General features: G+C 39.9%; 1 protein-coding gene across 2 annotated transcripts in view; it reads left to right on the top strand.

Annotated features, from left to right (window-relative positions):
• The window catches only part of SLIT3 (slit guidance ligand 3), a 413,252-nt gene that overhangs the window by 289,659 nt on the left and 102,959 nt on the right, over window positions 1-20,634 (top strand). For both annotated transcript variants that reach the window (XM_082212998.1, XM_082212997.1), the window contains exons 15-16: window positions 12,476-12,626; window positions 13,838-13,912. In XM_082212998.1, the coding sequence (XP_082069124.1) occupies window positions 12,476-12,626; window positions 13,838-13,912 (226 nt within the window). The remainder of the gene's footprint in view (window positions 1-12,475; window positions 12,627-13,837; window positions 13,913-20,634) is intronic.

Below are 20,634 nucleotides of genomic sequence, written 5' to 3'. Positions count from 1 at the left end.
ATTACTGTTAGTCTGTGTTTCATCTTTAAGGCATGTGCAGAGGGCCATTTTGTAATATTCTAGTTGCTCACATTGTAAGGATGGTATACAGCTAAGTTTTCCTCAGACCAGACTGATTTAAATTAATGAACCCAACTTAGTGCTGTTCATTAATTCAGTGGGTCTACTCTGAGTAAAAGTTAGTTGTCTGCTTCCTCATGTTCTTTACACATAAATGATCTAAATGTGTAGCAGTGGTATAATATGCCATCTCTTTCAATGTTGAGAGCTTCAAATATAGGTAGATTTTTATGCGGCAGAAAATTAACTAGACTGAGAAGAAAAAATGGCCGTCATTGATGGAATATGTTGCAGTACCTTCACATAAAAATGAGTACTGCTACCTTTTCCTCCTGAAAAAAAGGATTATGATGAATTGCACTTCTGACAACTAAGAGCAGATGGCAGAAGACACTGGTTTCTTTGTGAGGAAAGATGACATCTACCCTTCTTTTCCTCAATAAGCCTTCATTCATAAACTGCCCTTTGTCAATACAATAAAAGTTATGGCATCTAAATCATATTTATGTAGAGAATATTAATTATATAAATAAGTTAGCGTTCTGCTTGCAAAACATTAAATTTACTTGAAGTTTTATGTATCCAATTAATTTTGCTGTTTTTCACCTTCCTTTTAGAGCTTCCTCTACTCCCCCCCCCCAAAAAAAAGTGTTCCAATAGGGTTGGGGAAAACAGAAGAAGGGTAGTAGAGGGGGTGGGGGAAGAAGCAGAAATTTGGGCAAATTTCTCCCCTTGCTCTTCCATTCACTGAGGTTTCTATTGGATCAAAGAATATTCCATTAATGGAAAGACAGCACTTGATACAACCTCATGGTATTTTGACCAAATGTCTTGTTGTAAAACCATATCTGTTCTACAAAAATTAATCAATGTGTACTGATATTTAAAGAAACTGATTGTTAAAACAATACCAGTAAGAGTCAACATGGTGCAGGGGGTGGGCTTGGATATGGGTTCAAGTTCACCTCAGCACTGGATGCATTGGGAAGTTACAGTTAAGTTCAGTCAAATGAAGCAATAATTTATTAATTTATTTTCAATGGATTGGAATACATCATTCTTTTAATCAAAAGAAAAATGCATTTTGGATAATAACTAGTGAAATTGATTTTCATTGGTGGGAAGGAAAACTGCATACAACTGGAAACAAGTTTTACTCACATTCTATGTCTTTGTGTGCTTAGCTTTTGCTCAGTGGTTATGTACCGTAGGTGTAAACAATACATAAATTCAAAAACTTCAGTCATGTGATATGGCTTAATTATGGAGGTATGGAGTCAGTTGTGTCTGAACATCATACTTAGGCCTAATTGCATGGAAGCTCTTGTCCATAGTTATACAGAGAATATTTGATGGGATCTTTAGAGAGGAGACAGCGGTGCTTTGCATATCTGTAATAAGTGTTTTACAAGTCCTATTATGATGAAGACAGCAATGTTAAAAATTGTAGCCATACTAAGTCAATCCTATGCATACTTACCTTAAACTTAATGAAACTTAATTCTGAGTAGACATTCATAGGACTGCACTGTGAATTTTTCCTTTTGATAGAATTCTGCTTGGTATCTTCCATGTGTAGTTCTTAGGATTGCAGCTGATCAAGGATGTATATTGACAATTAAGACTCATTGAATTTGGTGTTTACTCTTTGTAAATTGAATATAGGATTGCAGCCTGCGTCTGCAAGAAATTATAGTAAACAATATATATACAGTACTTCTAAAGTATATATAATCATTGTACATGGTGAGAGCTGGCCATTGCAAGTTTAAACAATGTATGGTGCATGTGAATGAAAACATATATGTGATGGTGTTTTTAGCATTGCTTTGAGAGGCAATTAATTTTTGAAGATACTTGTTTCATACAGGATATAGTGGAGAAATGTAGGTGATGGGATCTTTAGATTACTTGTTTTGATGGCTTTTTAATTTAAAGGGGATGTAGTAGTTTTGTCTCTCATCCTGAATTGAAGAAACTCAGATTATATTGTATGAAGAAAAGTTCTCATATTGCCTGATATATCGCGAAGCAAGGTTGATCTGCCTGTATTTGCAAATATTAGATTTAATCGAATGGCTTTTAAATCCTCTGTGCTTGGACCGTTATAAAAATTCAAAGGAGAATATGGATGAGGACATTTTTTCCTAGCTGCTGCCTTGCTATGTATTAAATATGAATTCTCAGAAAAGAGAGGGAATGCTGCCATTTTTTGTAACAGTCATAAAAACAGTCTTCTCCCTCGGTTGCACCTGCCCAGTGGCAGCCAAGCATCAAGTGAGACATGCCAACTCTATTTCACCAGAGGCTCTCCTTCTCCGCAGGCTTGTTCGCTTGGCATCTTTTGATTAAGATAACTGCTATACAGATTTGTTTTCTAAAGGGAAATCAAAAGCAATCCAGCAGCAGATTGTACTTGCTCAATGGCAGTCCTGCGCCGCTTTAGAATTGGCAGGGCTCCTTGATTAGTGTGCAGCTCTATGGTGTGCACTGCCAATGGCATGAGAAATATTACTCCGCTCGGAGAAACGTCTCTTTTTGTTTTCCCTTGTAGGTTTCTTTTTGTCCACTCTTTCTGTCACATTTGACTCGCAGTTGATTGATCTGTCCATGTTCTGCGGTTTCCCTGCTAATGAACGGATATTTAAAGGAAACAGAAAGTCACTAGAGCTTTGCCCTTTCCTGCAATAACAATAAGAGTTTCCCCCCCTCATTTGAAGCTCTGATAACCAAATGTGTTTTCCCAGTATCTGCAGCATTTGATTCTTATTCTATTTAACTGATTTAATTAGCTGCTACAATGCCAGATAGTTGTCATACACACCACTAACACAACTAACAATGAAGGTAGGACAATGAGCCATCTGCCAACAGAAATCTCTCCCTGTCACATGCTGCCTCTCAGTAATTCAATCCAAATTGATGATAGCAGCATTGGTACAAATGTGGAAGACTGAGGCAACATAGGCACCCGCATATTTAGTGACACTTTTTGTAACCTCTATCATTACAGCAGAATTATTTGTGTCAGAGCACGTTGTCCTCCATTTATCAGCATTTGTAGAAGAAAGGTGGTCTTCATGGCATTTTGGATCACGGCCTGAGTTCTCAACAACTGTTTTCATTGTGGTGACGACTGATTTCAAATATAATTGGCCACTGGTCCAAGGCGGTGTCAAGCGCATGTGCTGTTTTGTACACCATGTCACTCCCCTCTCCCTTGGTATGCATTGAATGTTATTGGGCGGGCAAAAAAAATAAAAGCTAACAGCCCAACTTGCACTAAACTTGCTTCCTAGAGTAGATTATAACATAACACATTTTAAACTGTGGTGTCTGGATTAACAGCAGTTCTAACAGTAGTGGTTCTCTGTTTTCCTACAGGTTTGTTCAAATGACAAAATTCTCATGATCATAAAGAAAATTCAGCTAAACATGAATGCAGCCTATCTTGAGCACAATTAAAGCATAAGTAATAAAATAAAAATATAATGTAATGTAAAATATAAAATAATATGATAAAATAAATAATAATAATAATAATAATAATAATAATAATAATAATAATAATGTAATAGAAACTGAAAAGCAAAAAGCAAATATAAAATTCCGTGCTAGCTTCAGGTCTTGGTTTCCATTTTGATGCAGCGTTTTCCCCAAATCTTAGGCCTATATATCTGCATTGCAATTTTTTATCCGTTTTATACCAGTATAATTGTAATGGCTTAACTCCAAAATTTTGAGAGGTCTCTGTTATGGAGTCCTACTTTGCTTACAGAACTTCAGTTACAGGGTTTCCCAGGAAGATGGAATGACTGGTGTAGACATGCCCTTGATCATGCGGACCGTCTTCAGATCAGGAAATTGGTTTAATGATGCGGGAAATGGGATGCTGGACTAGATAAGCCTTTGGATAGATGGGGCTGCTGTTATGGGACTGAGCCCCATTGAACACTGTTGGGTTTACTTCCATTTAGGCATACTTAGAATTGTGCTGTGAGGGTCCTTCTCTTAATTGTAGGCAGTTTCACACATAATAAACTTCCTTCTTAACTATCAGTGGCATATATGAAAATGCTGTACCCTTGCTCTAACATTGGTGGAATTTTAAAGGAAACAAACACTATCAAAATAATTAGTATCAAAATAATCATAAGAAAATAATACATTAGTCTTAAAAGAGGCTGATTGTTTCAGAAATTACTACTGTATTGGCTGGACGTAAGAGTATTACATTACTGTGTTAAATCACTAGATACTGTGGTGTATATATGTTGTTCACAATTTGAGCATGCTCACTTTGTATGATCTGTTGAACATTCATTGAAGGCTGTCAATTGCAGACCTTTAACTGGATTCCTACCATACACCTTCAGAAATTTCTGGTCGTTATTCTCATGCACTAACAATCTGTGCTATAGGGCGGGGTTTTTTTTTTTTTTTTTGCATTTGTAGCAATAAGTATTGACTTCTTGAACTTCAGCTCCTTTATGCATGGGAGAAGTGGACAGCAGCTCACAATGAAATCTCCAGCTTGTGCTTCTCCATGCTGCTTCCTCTCAACGCTCCTCTCTCTTTGGCGGCTGCCTAACTCTGACTCTGACTTGATGGGATTTTCCTTTGTGCTTGATCTAACCATGTGGTAGAACAATACAAATTGAACATGGTTCTGTCAAGCACCATGGAAGGCTCCATGCTTTCCTGCAGCATGGCATGCTGGGATACTTCTGCTGTTTTCAGAACCGTCAAAAGGTGAGCTATTTTCTTGTTTTGACAGGAAAAGTCATTTTAAAAAGAATCATTATGGTTAAGAAAATTCCATAAAACTAGAAGGCTTACTGCAGATCTCACAAACAAAATCCTCAAATGGATAAAAGTGTGCCGCAATCAGAGATCAACTTTGCAAAAATCTTGCATGTGACTTTATTTATTCACTTGTGAAAAATTCTAAACTGTCTTCAATCAAAGCATGAACTCTAGGTGTTATTCATAAAAATTCGAGATATAAATGCAATATTGAAATAAACAAATATCAAAACATTATGAATGGTATTCAGAGTAGACTCAATAAAATTCGTTAATATGACTGTTAGGTCCATTAATTTTCAATAGGTCTAGTCTGAGTACAACTTAGTTGAATGCCGCTCTGTAAAGTATGAGAAGTTATAACTGCAACAAGTTGCATTAATTCCTCTTAAAATGAACAAATTGAACATTTAATTCATTTATTACATTTATTACTTTCAACTTCAGTGATTATTTCATGGCTGGAGAAATTTTGTAAAAGATGTTAACATTGCATCGTTAGCTGAAGATGGTAAGCAGGGCACAGTATTTGGCTATGATCTGCACTTTTGAGTAACACTGGGGATAGAGGTGTGGGTGTTTGGATATCAAATGTACCTATTTAAGAAAACATTGGCGTTGAACTAATCAGCATTCAATCATAGAATTGTAGAATTGCAAGGGATCTCGAGGGTCATCTTCTAGTCCATTCTGCTTGAAAGTGTACTTGGTCACACAATTGGTTCAAATCCTTTTCTTGGCCTTATTTAATGTCACAGAACCAACTTTTCCAAATATAGTGAAACTGAGTTTAAAAGTCAGTAAGTACTGTCAAGATAGTTGGGAGAGACACTGCTGAAACCCCCATTTGCAATGCTTAGGCAGTGGTAAGCAACTGATAAGCTTACAGCAACTGATAAGCTTATAAAGAGGATGTTTATAGGATAGTGTGGGTTCAGCAGCTTGAAAATATAGCTGACAAATGAACTTACTGCATATTGGATAACAGTTTGTTGTTACATAAGGTTTGAAATAAGTTTATTCCACCAAACTTGTATGTGTGTATGAATGGATTGTGATGTGGGTGGTGCTGTGGTCTAAACCACTGAGCCTAGGGCTTGCCATTCGGAAGGTTGGCAGTTCGAATCCCTGCAACAGGGTGAGCTCCTCTTCCTCAGTCCCAGCTCCTGCCCACCTAGCAGTTTGAAAGCATGTCAAAGTGCAAGTAGATAAATAGGTACTGCTCTGGCGGGAAGGTAAACAGTGTTTCCGTACACTGCTCTAGTTTCGCCAGAAGCAGCTTAGTCATGCTGGCCACATGACCTGGAAAAACTGTCAGTGAACAAACATCGGCTCCCTCGGCCAGTAAAGCGAGATGAGCGCCGTAACCCCAGAGTCATTCGCACCTAGACTTAACTGACAGGGATCCTTTACCTTTACCTTTTTATGAATGGATTATGTATACGCAGCACATTCTATTTACTTTTCGTGATATGAAAACAACAACAAAAGTACATATGGCTGCAGTGAGTAGGTAGAATACTGGAAATACATAGTTAGAATCCTGATTCTTGTATATGGACCTCCCTTCAATATATTTGCACATTCCATGCTGGCAACTTGGGTAATGTACCACTACAATGTGTATGTAACCACTTGACAAATGTATGTCTGTGCTGGTGTTTTTTATTGTTGTTTGTACCCTTAGAACAGCCTTTCCCTATTGTCTGCTGAAGAATCCATCCGCATCTGTAATGGGACTGGTGCCTCTTTCAGAGGATTCTGTGGCAGATCCACAGGGCATATAATTCTGTTTACCAATGGCCTTGTGGCCTTCCCCATTGGCCTATATACACTTGGAATGTGCCCTAAATTACACACAGCACTCCCCTTGCAACTGCATGTTATGGGAGAGATTTTGGTGGATGGACAAAATAATTTTCAAGGAAAGCCCCCCCCCCCATTGTTGATCATCTTATTGAGGAACTTCTATTAAGTCTCAAATGAAACTGAAGCATAGTTTGAAAACCCCTTGTCTATGTAATCCTGCTAAGTGATTTCTCATACATTTTGAAAGTATGGTAAAATTTTCCCTACCATTAGGCAGGATGATGCAGACATATTGCAACATATTGCAGACTAAGAGATCAATTTGGTCATCTGATTCCCATGTCTGGCTTTCCAAATAATTGCCACTTGGTAAATGGTCTTCTCACCTCTGGCTAAATCTTGAAGTTACCTTTTCACTCTGCTGTTGCCTTCCACTGAGCGTACTTCAGAAGGTTGCCTTATTTGCTTAACATGCATTTGAAAAGTAAGTGGATCAGACGGTTTTCTTGAGTTTGCTGCCATCCCCTCCCTAGCCAGCAAGAAAAATGGAATAGTCTGGCGTATGGGATTAGAAGGAATGGAGCTACATTTTTAGTAGATTTCAAAAATTGGTTTCAGGATTGTCTTTCAAATTAACTGTTTTGACTAGCATAACAATTGAAACTATTACATGTGTAAATAGAAGTACCAGAAAAGTATTTAAAAGTGATTTCATGGACCAGGTCATTGAAAGCTTTTATTTGAATATTGAAGTTGCAAAAAAAAAAGGGGGGGGGATTTTCATGTTACGCTGAAGTTTTCAAGGTAATATTATATTCTGAGCCTCCTCTGCAGGGCTCCCCAACCTTGATTTTTATGATTTGCACATAATGCTTAATGTTGTACCTCTTGAATTGCACCATATCCACTTTAAGCCTCATGGGAACCTGCTGATAAAGTAATGTATGTAGAGATGGACGGACACCTATAACTGGTAATGCAACCAGATGGCTGGCTTTCACATTAGTTTCTATAATGGGAATAACATGATAGAGCAGCCACCTGTCCAAGTGATCTCAAGGCTCAAGTTAAGTAGTAAATTTCCTCTCTTTGGCAGTTGATTGCTGCTGCCTTACAGGTTGATGGCTAGCCTGGAGTACTTGATGGTGGCATGTGGTGTTTATCACTTTACACTGCATGGCCTCTAGATAATCCATATTTAAAATTTTAATATACACATATATTTATACATAAGCAGTAAGCTTTCTTTTCCCTTACTGTTGCTACATCACCTTTACTAAACAGGAGTGTGCCCTTGCCCTGTCCATAGCATCCCAAATCTATTGGGCATAGGATCCAAAGATTCATTGCTAATGGCCGAAGTATTACACTGACACACAACGTTTTGGAGTGGGGCACTGGGGGCTTTGAATGTGCTGGATCCTAAGACTTGCAGATCACCTGGGGGTGGATGGGCAAAAAAACCAGTGGAAAAACCCTCCCACCTTCTGCCCCATTGATAGGAGCCAATGGCATTTGGAACGCTATGGAGGGTATGCCACTTTACGCCTCCCTGGCCCTCCCCCCTCCCTAGGCATCTCACAAAATACCAAAAACATAAAAATAACTCATAATGTAATTTCAAACCATAAAACCAAAGTCCATAAAACATTTAAGATCCAGGCATTCAGTGGATGAAGAAGTATTCAGTGCAAAGCCGAGTGGTTTACATGCTTCAGTGTGTGATTGTTTGCATGCCTATTTTCAGGGAATAAGCTATATATAAGGGGGTGGGGTGCAGGGTCTGTTTCTTAGATGAAAACACAGCTTTCTCCTTCCCCTGCCTAATCTCACTTTGCTCCATTGTTTGAAGCACTTTTGAACCAACTCGGCTCTGAAAGTGAGACAGGTTGGGAGTATTTGGGGGGGGGGGCTGCACAGCAAGGCAGAGGAGGGTTTAGTTTCCCTCACCCATACTCAGCTTTTCATGTAAAAAAACCAGCAGCCTCCATCTGCAGCTTTATACATAAATGGGGAAGACACATGAATAAATACATGTGACTTCCCCTGTCACATCTAGTTTGGCTCCAAGGCATGCATACTAAAAGTGAGAGAAAAGGAGAGGGAATTGTTTCGTTTCATTTTACATACCCAGCGTTCGTGATGGTGGTGTTATGTTACAAGAGGTAATGTGTAGCCCATTTTGCTTTCTGTATCATAGTCTCATATTTAGTGTAATATTTATTAGTTTTCCCTGTAGCAGCACTTATTAGGTGTTACGTGATTTAAAGAAACCAAAGTATTTCTGAAGTAAGTAGGAAGGAAATTATTCCACTCCTGTATATAAAAACTAAAGAAATTGAGTTAATTGGCTGAGGCAATTCAGTGCATCCGTGACTTAGCTGTGATTCAAACCCAGTTCTCACCTTCATTTTCAGCAAAAACATTACACTGATTAACCTAGCACATATGAATAGGTGCCTCAGAAGCCTTGTGCATGTGAAGATGATCCTTGATCAAATCTTTAAATCCTGTCCTGTGTGTTTGATTTCAGCCTGATGGTGCAAAATTTAGGCTATAAACAAAATATTTAGATGTCATCATTTTGCTGGATACAGTAGAGATGAAAGATGTTGAGAAATAATGCAAGTGGGACCTGCAACAAAATGTTGCAGTGTCTCTTGTCCACTAAATACCCTGATCCTGTTCAGGGTTCTAGCCAGTTAGTCATGCCCTTCTCAAGATTGCCAGAAGGTAGCTGTAAGAAGCTCAAGCAGGTAAAACTGTGTGCTTCCCCCTTCCCTTCTGGCTTCAAAAAATTTGTTTATGTGGAGCTTTCTGTGTGGCAATTTTTGAAGATGTGTATATTTTCTGTACAGCTCTATTCTGTTGCCGTTGCAGGTACTAGTGATGTTCTCCAACTGGATCGTTAAAGCTAAAATTAATCCAAATCTCTGTACACAGATGTCAGCTTAGATTCAGGTTTTTACTGAGGACCATTTCAAACTCTTCTTGCAGTTTCGTTGAACAATCCTTTCCAGGGACTCTGACTTGGGCCCCAGGTTGTGAGTGCCCAATGGCACTTGTGACGTAATGTGACGTTGTTCAGAGGCTTGGCAGGGCCTGGGACGTCACTTCTCAGGCCTTGCAAGGCCTTGCAAGACCTTTGATGTGACTTCCAGTTTCTACCGGAAGTTGCATTGGAGCCCTGCGTTGTGGGTGCCCTGGCACCCAGGGCCTCCTAGATCTGGCGCCCATTATCCCTTCCAATCCTTTCCCTCCCCAAAATTATTCTTATGGAAAGTTATCATTTTCAGATAAATGAATTTGACACTGGGAAATCAGTGTTCCGATTGCAACTGGCTTATAGATTCCTGGGAAAGTTAAGAATGATTAGGTTTGTTAGGATGGTTGGACATCACAAATTATTTCAGAGAAATATTTAGTTGTTTCCATAATTAACTATGAAGTGTGTGGGCAAATATTGCATGATTGGATCTGTGCTGACAACTCTTTGATTGCATATCCATTAATATTTTGGCTGCCATAAGCACAAGGATCACATTTAAACCTCCAAGTAATATTTCAAAAAAGAAAATAAAAGCTGAAAAGATTGATTTGCTGAGACTAAATAAAAAGGCATTTCATTAAAACAAGTCAAAGGGGGTCTGAATTGTAGTACAATATCAGGCTGAAGTAGGCAATTCTTCCTAAATATACACAGTACCAATCATGATTAAAGTAGAAACGTTTGCAAGTCATGTTACTTTCAACTGCAGTGTTGTCTGTTAAAATATTTATCCTTACAAAGCAAGCTAGTTAGTTTTAAACATATATGCTGTTTCTAAGTGGATTGAATGCCCTATATTTCCGTCAGTATTTGTTCTAACACGCTATTTGGTATAGCATGATGTATATTAATACCACAACAAATACCGTATTTTTCGCTCTATAACACGCACCTGACCATAACACGCACATAGTTTTTAGAGGAGGAAAACAAGAAAAAAATATTCTAAATGAAACAGTGGATGTATGATTTTTGTGGTTCATGCTGTGGCCACAGACATGCGATCTGACGGTGGGTTTGGGGTAGCCCAATGCAAAAAATCCTGAGGATCCATGTGGATCCATGCTTTGTAACCATGTTTTTGCGCCATTGCGGCCCCATGAAACAGTGGGTGCGTGTGTGTGTTTTGGTGCAGGCTGTAGCCATGGACATGCTATGTGATCTGATGGTGAATTTGGGGTGACCCAGTGCAAAAATCCTGAGGATCTGTGCTTTGAAACCATGTTTTAAGTGGGGAGGGAAGGAAAAGCACTCAAGGGACAAGGAGCACACGTGGGGGGTGTGGAGAAGGATGCTGCTAATCATGCAGAAGAGGCTCCTCTCCGGCTTTGCTCCTTTAGAACAAGCAGACTCTGCGTCTCTCCCTCCTCCCCAGCAAGGAAACCACGATAGTAACCACTCTGAGACAAATCAAGAAAAATTGCGACCAACACTCTCCCCCAACAAGCGCAGTGAGGTCAACACACACACACACACACACACAAACACACACAAACACACACACACAGAGAGAGAGAACTGGCCCTAAAGTTGCAGGGCGCTGGAAGTCACAGGGTCGCTGGGGGAGTGAACGGGAAGCAGAGGAGAAGGATCCCTCACACACACAGACACACAGAGTGTGGATTCTAAAGTCGCAGGGAGAGTGAACGGGAAGCAAGAGGAGAAGGAGCCCTCACACACACAGACACACAGAGTGTGGATTCTAAAGTCGCAGGGAGAGTGAACGGGAAGCAAGAGGAGAAGGAGCCCTCACACACACACACACACAGACACACAGAGTGTCGATTCTAAAGTCGCAGGGAGAGTGAATGGGAAGCAAGGGGAGAAGGAGCCCTCACACACACACACAGACACACAGAGTGTGGATTCTAAAGTCGCAGGGGCGCAGGAAGAGCGCAGGGGCGCAGGGAGAGTGAACGGGAAGCAAGAGGAGAAAGAGCCCTCACACACACACAGACACACAGAGTGTGGATTCTAAAGTCGCAGGGAGAGTGAACGGGAAGCAAGGGAAGAAGGAGCCCTCACACACAGAGACACACAGAGTGTGGATTCTAAAGTCGCAGGGAGAGTGAACGGGAAGCAAGAGGAGAAGGAGCCCTCACACACACAGAGACACACAGAGTGTCGATTCTAAAGTCGCAGGGGCGCAGGGAGAGTGAAGGGGAAGCAGGAGGAGGAGAAGGATAGCTCAAGCACACACACACACACACACACACACACACACACACACACAGCCCCTACAGTGCCTAATCCAAAATCGGACAGCAAAAAACTGCAGGCAGGGACAGAGAGCAGGGGTTGTTTTAAAGCAGCTAACTCCCGCTCTCCTTCTCTCCCTCCTCCCCGGCTCTGCTAGCTGACAGGAGCCGCTTACACCCGCTTTGCTGTTTCAAAGCGAGCCACGGACTGCTCACGACTGCAGCAGATTCCCCCGCTATCTGTAGGCATTCGCTCCATAACACGCACAGACATTTCCCCTTACTTTCTAGGAGGAAAAATCTGCGTGTTATGGAGCGAAATTTGCGGTACTTTCCAAATGGTGAAAAGATACTGGAATAGTCCTCTGAGAGACAAGGTAGTCCCTGATTTCTGGAACTACATTGGAGTGAATTATGCAAACCATTTCAAGCATAGTCTGGACTGATTCTTATGGACTTCCCTAAGTAAATAGAAATTCTCTCTTCTCCAACTCTTACTTCTGACAGTTATTTTATAACTAGCTATTTACCTGGAAATACTTCTATTTTACAGGTTCAGAAGACTACAGGAGTAAGTTCAGTGGGGAGTGCTTCATGGACCTTGTCTGTCCTGAAAAGTGCCGCTGCGAGGGAACAATTGTAGACTGTTCTAATCAAAAGCTCACTCGACTTCCCAGTCACCTTCCAGAATATACCACAGACCTGTAAGTCTGGCACTTTTGTCAAAAAAAATATATAATGCTCTATTATGAAAAGATTTCAGTTGTTCCTTCCTGCTTTGCTAGCTAAGCTTATACATTTTCAGAGTTATCAAACTATAATGTGTGGATCTTGTAATGCAATTGCCACATTGTGGCCTGATATTTAGTGGTACTACTTTGGAGGAAATGAAAATCTGTCTAATACAGCTTTATATATTAGAACAGCCATAGGCAAACTCGGCCCTCCAGATGTTTTGGGACTACAACTCCCACTGGTCCTGTTAGCTAGGGATGATGGGAATTGTAGTCCCAGAACATCTGAAGAGCCGAGTTTGCCTATGCCTGCATTAGAACATTTAATGTGTATCAAATACGGCAGTTTATGTTTTAAGTTAAACGTAAGTTAAATTAAGTTAAAGTGTTCAAATACACACTTTATCATGCTTTTGCATTTTTATTTATTTTTGTTATATTTATTTATACAAACTTACTGCACACCATGGGACGTGGGTGGCACTGTGGGTTAAACCACACACACACCCCAGGACTTGCCGATCAGAAGGTCGGCGGTTCGAATACCCGTGATGGGGTGAGCTCCTGTTGCTCGGTCCCTGCTCCTGCCAACCTAGCAGTTCGAAAACACGTCAAAGTGCAAGCAGATAAATAGGTACCGCTCCGGCGGGAAGGTAAACGGCATTTCCATGCCCTGCTCTGGTTCGCCAGAAGCGGCTTAGTCATGCTGGCCACATGACCCAGAAGCTGTGCGTCGGCTCCCTTAGCCAATAAAGCGAGATGAGCGCCGCAACCCCAGAGTCGTTCGTGACTGGACCTAATGGTCAGGGGTCCCTTTACCTTTACCTTACTGCACACCATAATTTTCAAAGGCTGTGAAAATGCAGTTTATGGTAGCATTTATATTCTGCCTTTCCTCCAAGAAGCTCAAGGCAGTTTATATGTCCTTTCTACACCATTTTATTCTCACAATAACCCTATGAAGTAACATATACTGACAGAGAGGACAGAGTTAAGGTTATCCTATGAGCTATGTGGGATTTTGCATCTGGACCTCCCCAGCACTAGTTGAGCATCTTAACCACTACCTCACACTGACGATAGCTCTTTGCAGTTAATATATGTGTGACAAATTTACATAACATGTAGGTTCATCTGAGGCCTAATGTGTTTTATATGCTTTTATTGTTGTTTTTCAAAAGGCGTTTACACGATAATGACATTTCTGTGCTGGAAGCTACTGGAATATTCAAGAAACTCCCAAGCCTAAGGAAGATGTAAGTTAATCACTTTTTTTATTTTTAATACCAATGTGTTAATACATACAATGATTTAGGCAGGAAGCCTTAGCACAGTTACTAGGGAGTAAGCCCAGTTGAGCCCAGTGTGCTTTGGTAAGCATATGAGACGCAGGTAGCACTGTGGTGTAAACCGCTGAGCTTTGGGCTTGCCGATCGGAAGGTCAGCAGTTCAAATCCCCGTGACGGGGTGAGATCTCGTTGCTTGGTCCCTGCTCCTGCCAACCTAGCAGTTCAAAAGCACGTCAAAGTGCAAGTAGATAAATAGGTACCGCCCCGACGGGAAGGTAAACAGCATTTCCGTGCGCTGCTCTGGTTTTGCCAGAAGCGGCTTAGTCATGCTGGCCACATGACCTGGAAAAACTATCTGCAGACAAATGGCGGCTCCCTCGGCCTGTAAAGCAAGATGAGCGCCACAACCCAGAGTCGTCTGTGACTGGACTTAACTGTCAGGGATCCTTTACCTTTACAAAGCCCCGTTAAGCCCAGTGTGCTTTGGTAAGCATACAAAGGAGGATCTGGCTGCTCAAAGTGATGCTACATAAAGAAGGCTTGCTGCTTCAACAGGTATTTTGCTGCTGAACCAGATGGAAGCAAACTGTTGAACTACATAATCATAATAAAAAGCATTGTTCTTTCATTTATTAAAATCATTTCTATCTGGTCTTTCTGTCTCAATGTCATCCCAAAACTGCCTTAAAATGATGGCATATAGTTTTAACAAGGAAGCTTTCGACTTGGCCTGTACATAATTGTCTTGGGTGCAGAACGGCCTAAAATATGGCATATGTTCATTTTGTGGATAGCACACCAATTGGGCAGTTGCTGTTAGTTTCCCACTCAAATTTTCTCATGGCAAAATGCTTACTTGTACCACCAAGAGTAAAGCATATATTCCAATTACCCCTGTGAAGGAAAGTTTTGATTTGTGATGCAGTCATTATTTTGCATCATGGGTTGTACAGAATATTTGTATCCTTGAGAAAGGTATTACTCAAATCAAACTTGGTATATGTTTTAAAAGTTATGTTAAATTCCGTGGTATAGCAAGTTGGTTCTTGTCTGACCTTGCTGTTGCGCTTGCATCTGAAATGAATTAATAATGTGCTAATACTAAATTGCCTGTACCTGATGCCCAGGGTCCAAGTTAAAGGAAACCATAGAGGTTATATTTATGTTTTGATGTCTCTTTTTCCCTTTTCCCATGTCCACAAATAGTGAAACATCTGGTGCTCACTATTCATTCCAGGCTATGCAAAGGTTCCAAGTTCCAAGGGTGGCTTGGATCGCTTTTCTCAGTTCTAGTCCAGCTAGTGTGTGTCGGATTGAGCTTTGTAGATCTTGGTTCACAAAAATAATGGAAGAATTTATATAGCTTTGTAAAACTGCCATAAAATCACTCTAATTTATTGAAAATAAAAAAATAATAATAAAAAAATCACTCTAATTTAGAGCCCAGAAACCTAAAGTAGAAAATATATCAGGATAAACTGACAAACTTTTGAGTGTTGTAGTTAGTTTAAAAATATACATATACTTTGATTTTTCTTCTTCACTTAATTTCATGTGAGATTTTATTAATCTGGAACTGCAACTGTCCTTTTTTTGCATTTTGATTTTTAAGGACAGTTGGACAGAACCACATTGCTTTTCAATAAATATGGTGTGGAATAGCCATGTTCCTATTTAGCATTTTATGTTTTATGAAGCAATAAATTATCTGTGTCCTACTCCTGGCAGAGGATAAGAATTGAAGAGTACAGGTGCAGTTCAGATGCCTGTATTCTGGCAGCGAGAGGTAATAGTTCCTTGCAGTTCATCATAAAACAGTCTCATTAAGATACACCATAGATGCCTCCAAGCAGAAAGCTCTCAAGTTTTTTTAATTACATTTTTAAGCTCTCCCTTACCTGTATGCTTTTTTGCCCCATGAGAAATAGGATATATTGTGCTCCATATTGCAGTGTTAAAGACAGACTTAAATTAGAAACCATTTCCTTGTGCACATGACTATTTCCTAAAAATTGTGAATCAGGGTTGCTCTTGCCAGCTCCTGCTCATTGGAATTCTGAAACTAATTCAATCTTGTGAAATAGTGTGAAGCCCAAAATTCCTTCAACAAAGATTTATAATAAATAATTTCCTGTTTATCCAAAATGCCTCTAGTGTATCAAACTCCTCTTTCTCTGTGTACTCACCTTTCCAACCAAATTAAATTAACCAAATTAAATGGTTTATTAGTCACACAACTTATTTACTTACTTATTTTTATCCACTTCTGTTTCACCATGGTGCTCAGAGATTATTTCAAAAGCAAACAGAGAAATACCCCACCCATAAAATGGGTAAGAACAATTGCCTTCTCCACATGGGAGTTCGTAAATAATTCACAACAGTAGCTTTTGCTAAGAGTTACTTTTTAAAATTATTATATAGCCATTATATGCATCGCAGCAGCAGCAGGAACAGAGGAGAAGCAAAAATGGCAGTAATCTCTGCGGGAGTCTGCACTTTCATGTTATGCCATCATTAAACCACTGTCAGTTAACAGATTGGAATAGGCACCCAGGATCCAATCACCTATTTTCATTCTAGAATTATCCTTGTTAGTTGTACGTATAGTATTACAGAAGGACTATTACTTGCATGGGAAAGTGACAGTAGTGGTAGGCCCAGAACAGATGATGGACTTTTGTATTAAGGTATTACGGTCGTTCCATCAGCACCAGCACTTCTGCTTGTCAGACAGAACAATCTCTCCTCTCCTTCCCCCATGTGTTGTTCTGGGGGCTTCCTGAACCCTCCAGGGCAGATTTTGGGGAGGTATCGGGGAGGCAGGTGAATCCTTGTTGTGCTAGCTGAATCCTTGCACTGGCTTCTGCAAGCGTCCTCAGATAGGAACATAGGAAGCTACCTTATACTGAGTCAGACCATTGGCTCCATCTAGTGCAGTGTTGTCTGTAATGACTAGCTGACGTTCTCCAGAGTTTCAAGCAAGCTTCTCTCCCAGCTGTATCTGGAGATGCTGCTGATTGTACCTGGGACCTTCTGAGTGCAAAGCAGATGCTCTGCCTCTCAGCCACAGCCCTTCCCCATAGCGTGGTAGGAGCAAGAAAAGATTGTGGGAGAGCACCTGGAAATAAGGCACTACTGTTAAGGAAATTTTTCAAGTTTCAGTTCACTTAAATAGATTTACCTACACCAGTCTGAAGATGTCAACTTTTATGCTGAAAATGATACGACAGTCTTCTAGATACCTCTGTATCCATTTTTTTGGCACTTATACTGTGCCGGAAGTAATCTCTGTTATACCTTAAAGCTTTAATATGGTAATATCTCTCAACATTAAATCTCTCCAGCTTTCCCCATTTTCTCTCTGTCCACAGTATCAAAGGAGGCAAAGCAATACCTAGATAATAAGACAACTTAAAATGCATTATTGGTATGCAATAACAGTATATATGGGGCAGCATTCACTTGGAGCCTTTGTCTGTTCTGTCAATAAGTCATGTGCTTAAGTGGACCCAAAGGATTCATTGACACAATTGATTTCAGGGTCAACTGTGCCTGCTTTTAAGAACTCCCTTGGTACAAATTTACATGATAGCTCATCATGAATACTGAAAAGCCATTAGATGCTTGCCTCTAATGAATGTGAACTGCAAGTGCTTAGGAGGAAAAGAATATCTGAATATAATACTAGCATGCTGAGTGCTTGCTTGTGGAAAATATTTTATGAGCTTGGGGGTGGGGTGGGGGAATCTCTCCCGTGTCACTGTTACGTAAAATGTTGGCAGAACTTGGGAGTTTAGTGCCAATTCACAAAATACATTTTGCACATTATTATGTTACCTGCCATGAAATACGTGCATCTGTGTGAAACTATTTATTATAGTTTGGATTAGGCATTTCAAACCTGATCCATAATGTTAATCACCTGAACATGTCTTGCATCAAGTAAGGGTATATCATCTCAGCCTTTGGCAGCTACAAGAAACTTTCATTTGTTTCATGTGGAAACCATCCACTAAATGCTGAATCCAATATTTAGCAGCTTTTGGCATTCCAGTTCCAGTTCTTTCTTGTAGAAAGTCTCTTCCCCACATAGCAGGGTGGCTTCCCATTTTGTGGAAGAGCTTTCCATTTTAAAACACCCCTAATCTAGAGAAGCTCTATTTGTGAAAGTGCTTGCACAAAACTTTACACATTTTTTTCCTAAACATGACTCAATAGAATTCTATGTTGCAACCTGTATCTTCCTTACTCACCTAGTCTCCTGTACACAACCACTGCCACATTTACTGCTTTTGCATGTAACACTAAATAATGATTTAGCACTATGTGCATGAGCCTCCTAATTTCACTTATGCTATACATCACAGCTTAGTGTTATGTTCAAACAAGGAATCCTGATTCATAATACTGGGTAATTTAATGAGGCATTTTCATAAACCCATAGTCTTAAGTTGCCTTAGGAAAGTGACCAAAAAATTTTTAAACCCACATTTTTAGCTTGAAATTAATGATAAGCAGTAAAAGTAAAATTAAGCTCCTTCCTCTTGGCTGCACAGTAGAAGAATGAATGAACGAATCTTTAGTTGCATCAGCCATTGGCCATAGCAATGAAACAACGATACGATATACAAAGAACAGAAATAAAAAGTCAATTATATTAAATACATTTTAGGGTTTTGAATCAATAGTCAAATAGTGGGTCTTATTCTAATTGCCCCAGCTAAAAACCTTGCAGGGTGAAGGGGCAATGCATGCATCCTGACACCTCATTTGGGGTTGTTTTGACACATCCACGCAGAGCTAAATTATGGTTAGTGTTAGCATGGCTGTACTGCTGTTGCTTGTGGAGGAGTCCACAGCATACCACTGACATATGTACTGTACACTTTTCTCTCAAAGTTTTTTGGATCCAGGCCATTATGTGTGTGTGTGTTTTTAATTAGAATAAAACAAAAATGAATATTTAAAAGGATAGATTGGGTTGGAAAAATACTACAGTGGTACCTCGCAAGACAAAAAACTCGCTAGACGAAAGGGTTTTTGGTTTTTTGAGCTGCTTCGCAAGACGGTTTTCCCTATGGGCTTGCTTCGCAAGACGGAAACGTCTTGCAAGTTTGTTTCCTTTTTCTTAACACTGTTAATACAGTTGCGACTTGACTTCGAGGAGCAACTCATAGAACGCGGTGTGGTAGCCTTTTTTGAGGTTTTTAAAGACTGGTGATTTTTGAAGCTTTTCCAAAACTTTCCCGACACCGTGCTTCGCAAGACGAAAAAAAACGCAAGACGACAAAACTCGCGGGACGAATTAATTTCGTCTTGCGAGGCACCACAGTATCTAGAAATAAAAAACAGGTATCTTAATTAGCCAACTTTAGTCACTGAACCTGAAAGCATGCATAAAGTCAAGGTTGTTCCTCCTCTGAGATTTTACAGGTATGGGCACGTTCTCATTATTCATACTGCTTGTAAAAGCATGGGCAAGTGTGACATGATCATTACTATACACAAATCGGTATCTGAACAAGGTACAGATACCCTGCCAATTTGAGGCTCACTATTTTGCAGCCTCTTCAGAGATACAATTAACCTATGTACTTGGTTTTTTTTACTGTATATTTGCCCCTATAAATAAATTTCACAAGCATGTGCCTGTGTCTGTTAAATGTAATGAGAATAGTGGCTCTAAGTGGCACTGATCATTAGACAAGAATACATGATAGCAGCAAAAGGAGCCCTTGCATTATCTGAAGATTTAAAAGAGATGCTTAACTAAATTTTTCATCAGACAACAGCTCAGCACCAGATGAAATGCATCTGTCATAATATTGTTTCTAAGCTGTCTCTGACATTAAACATAAACTCTAATCTCTATAGTATGGATAGAAGTAAAAAGGCATGAAGCTGCTTTAAGAGACATGGGGGGGGGAGCAGCTCATATTATTGTGGTTATTTTTGTGCTTTATTGTTGCCGCTGCTTCCTTCACTTATTGACTCAGACTGCAAGAGGGGTGATGGGTCACAAGCTGTGCAGCCAGGCTGTCTCTGCTGTTCAGTAGACAGAAACCAGGCTACCAGTTACTCATACAAAGCCTAACCCCAGCCTTCAAAATTACTTTCACCCAATAATAACTATTACAAATTATAGACTTCTCATCACATACAAGCCTGATCTGTGCTGCTGGCATGTTCGCAATGAATTATTTGCAATTGTTGTCTCTTATAAGTAAAACTGAGTTTTATGGCTGGCTGGTGTATGTCCATCTTTAAGCAGCAGCTTAAATACATTTCCACTCTCATCTATTGTCACATAAGCCCCTCTCCTCCATTTTTGTTTGTTCCTATTTCCATATTTCCATATTTCCTTCTCTACCTCACATTTTTTAAGACTGTAATTCAGTGAACCAGTCCTGTTCTGCATTTTACCATTTTGTGTACAACACTTAGGTTTCGGAATTTTCTGGTTCTTGTTTCTTAGTGTGGCAATGTAAATTTTTTATTACTTGCTTGCAGCTAGTCTATCAGAAAACACTACAAGGTTCTCCCTTAACCTTGATGGCATTATATTTTCTATACCAGGATTTACTAATCAGGAAATGCATGCTGACTTGGTTCAGGGTGAAATGACTGGGAACCTGTCAACTGGAAAAACTTGCAGCTGCTATGTAAAATGAAAATAAAAATTCTAA

Source organism: Podarcis vaucheri (assembly GCF_965113315.1).
Source record: "Podarcis vaucheri genome assembly, chromosome: 2".
NCBI lineage: Eukaryota > Metazoa > Chordata > Lepidosauria > Squamata > Lacertidae > Podarcis > Podarcis vaucheri.
The sequence above is the reverse complement of the archived record's forward strand: the minus strand, read 5'-3'. Positions and strand labels throughout refer to the sequence as shown.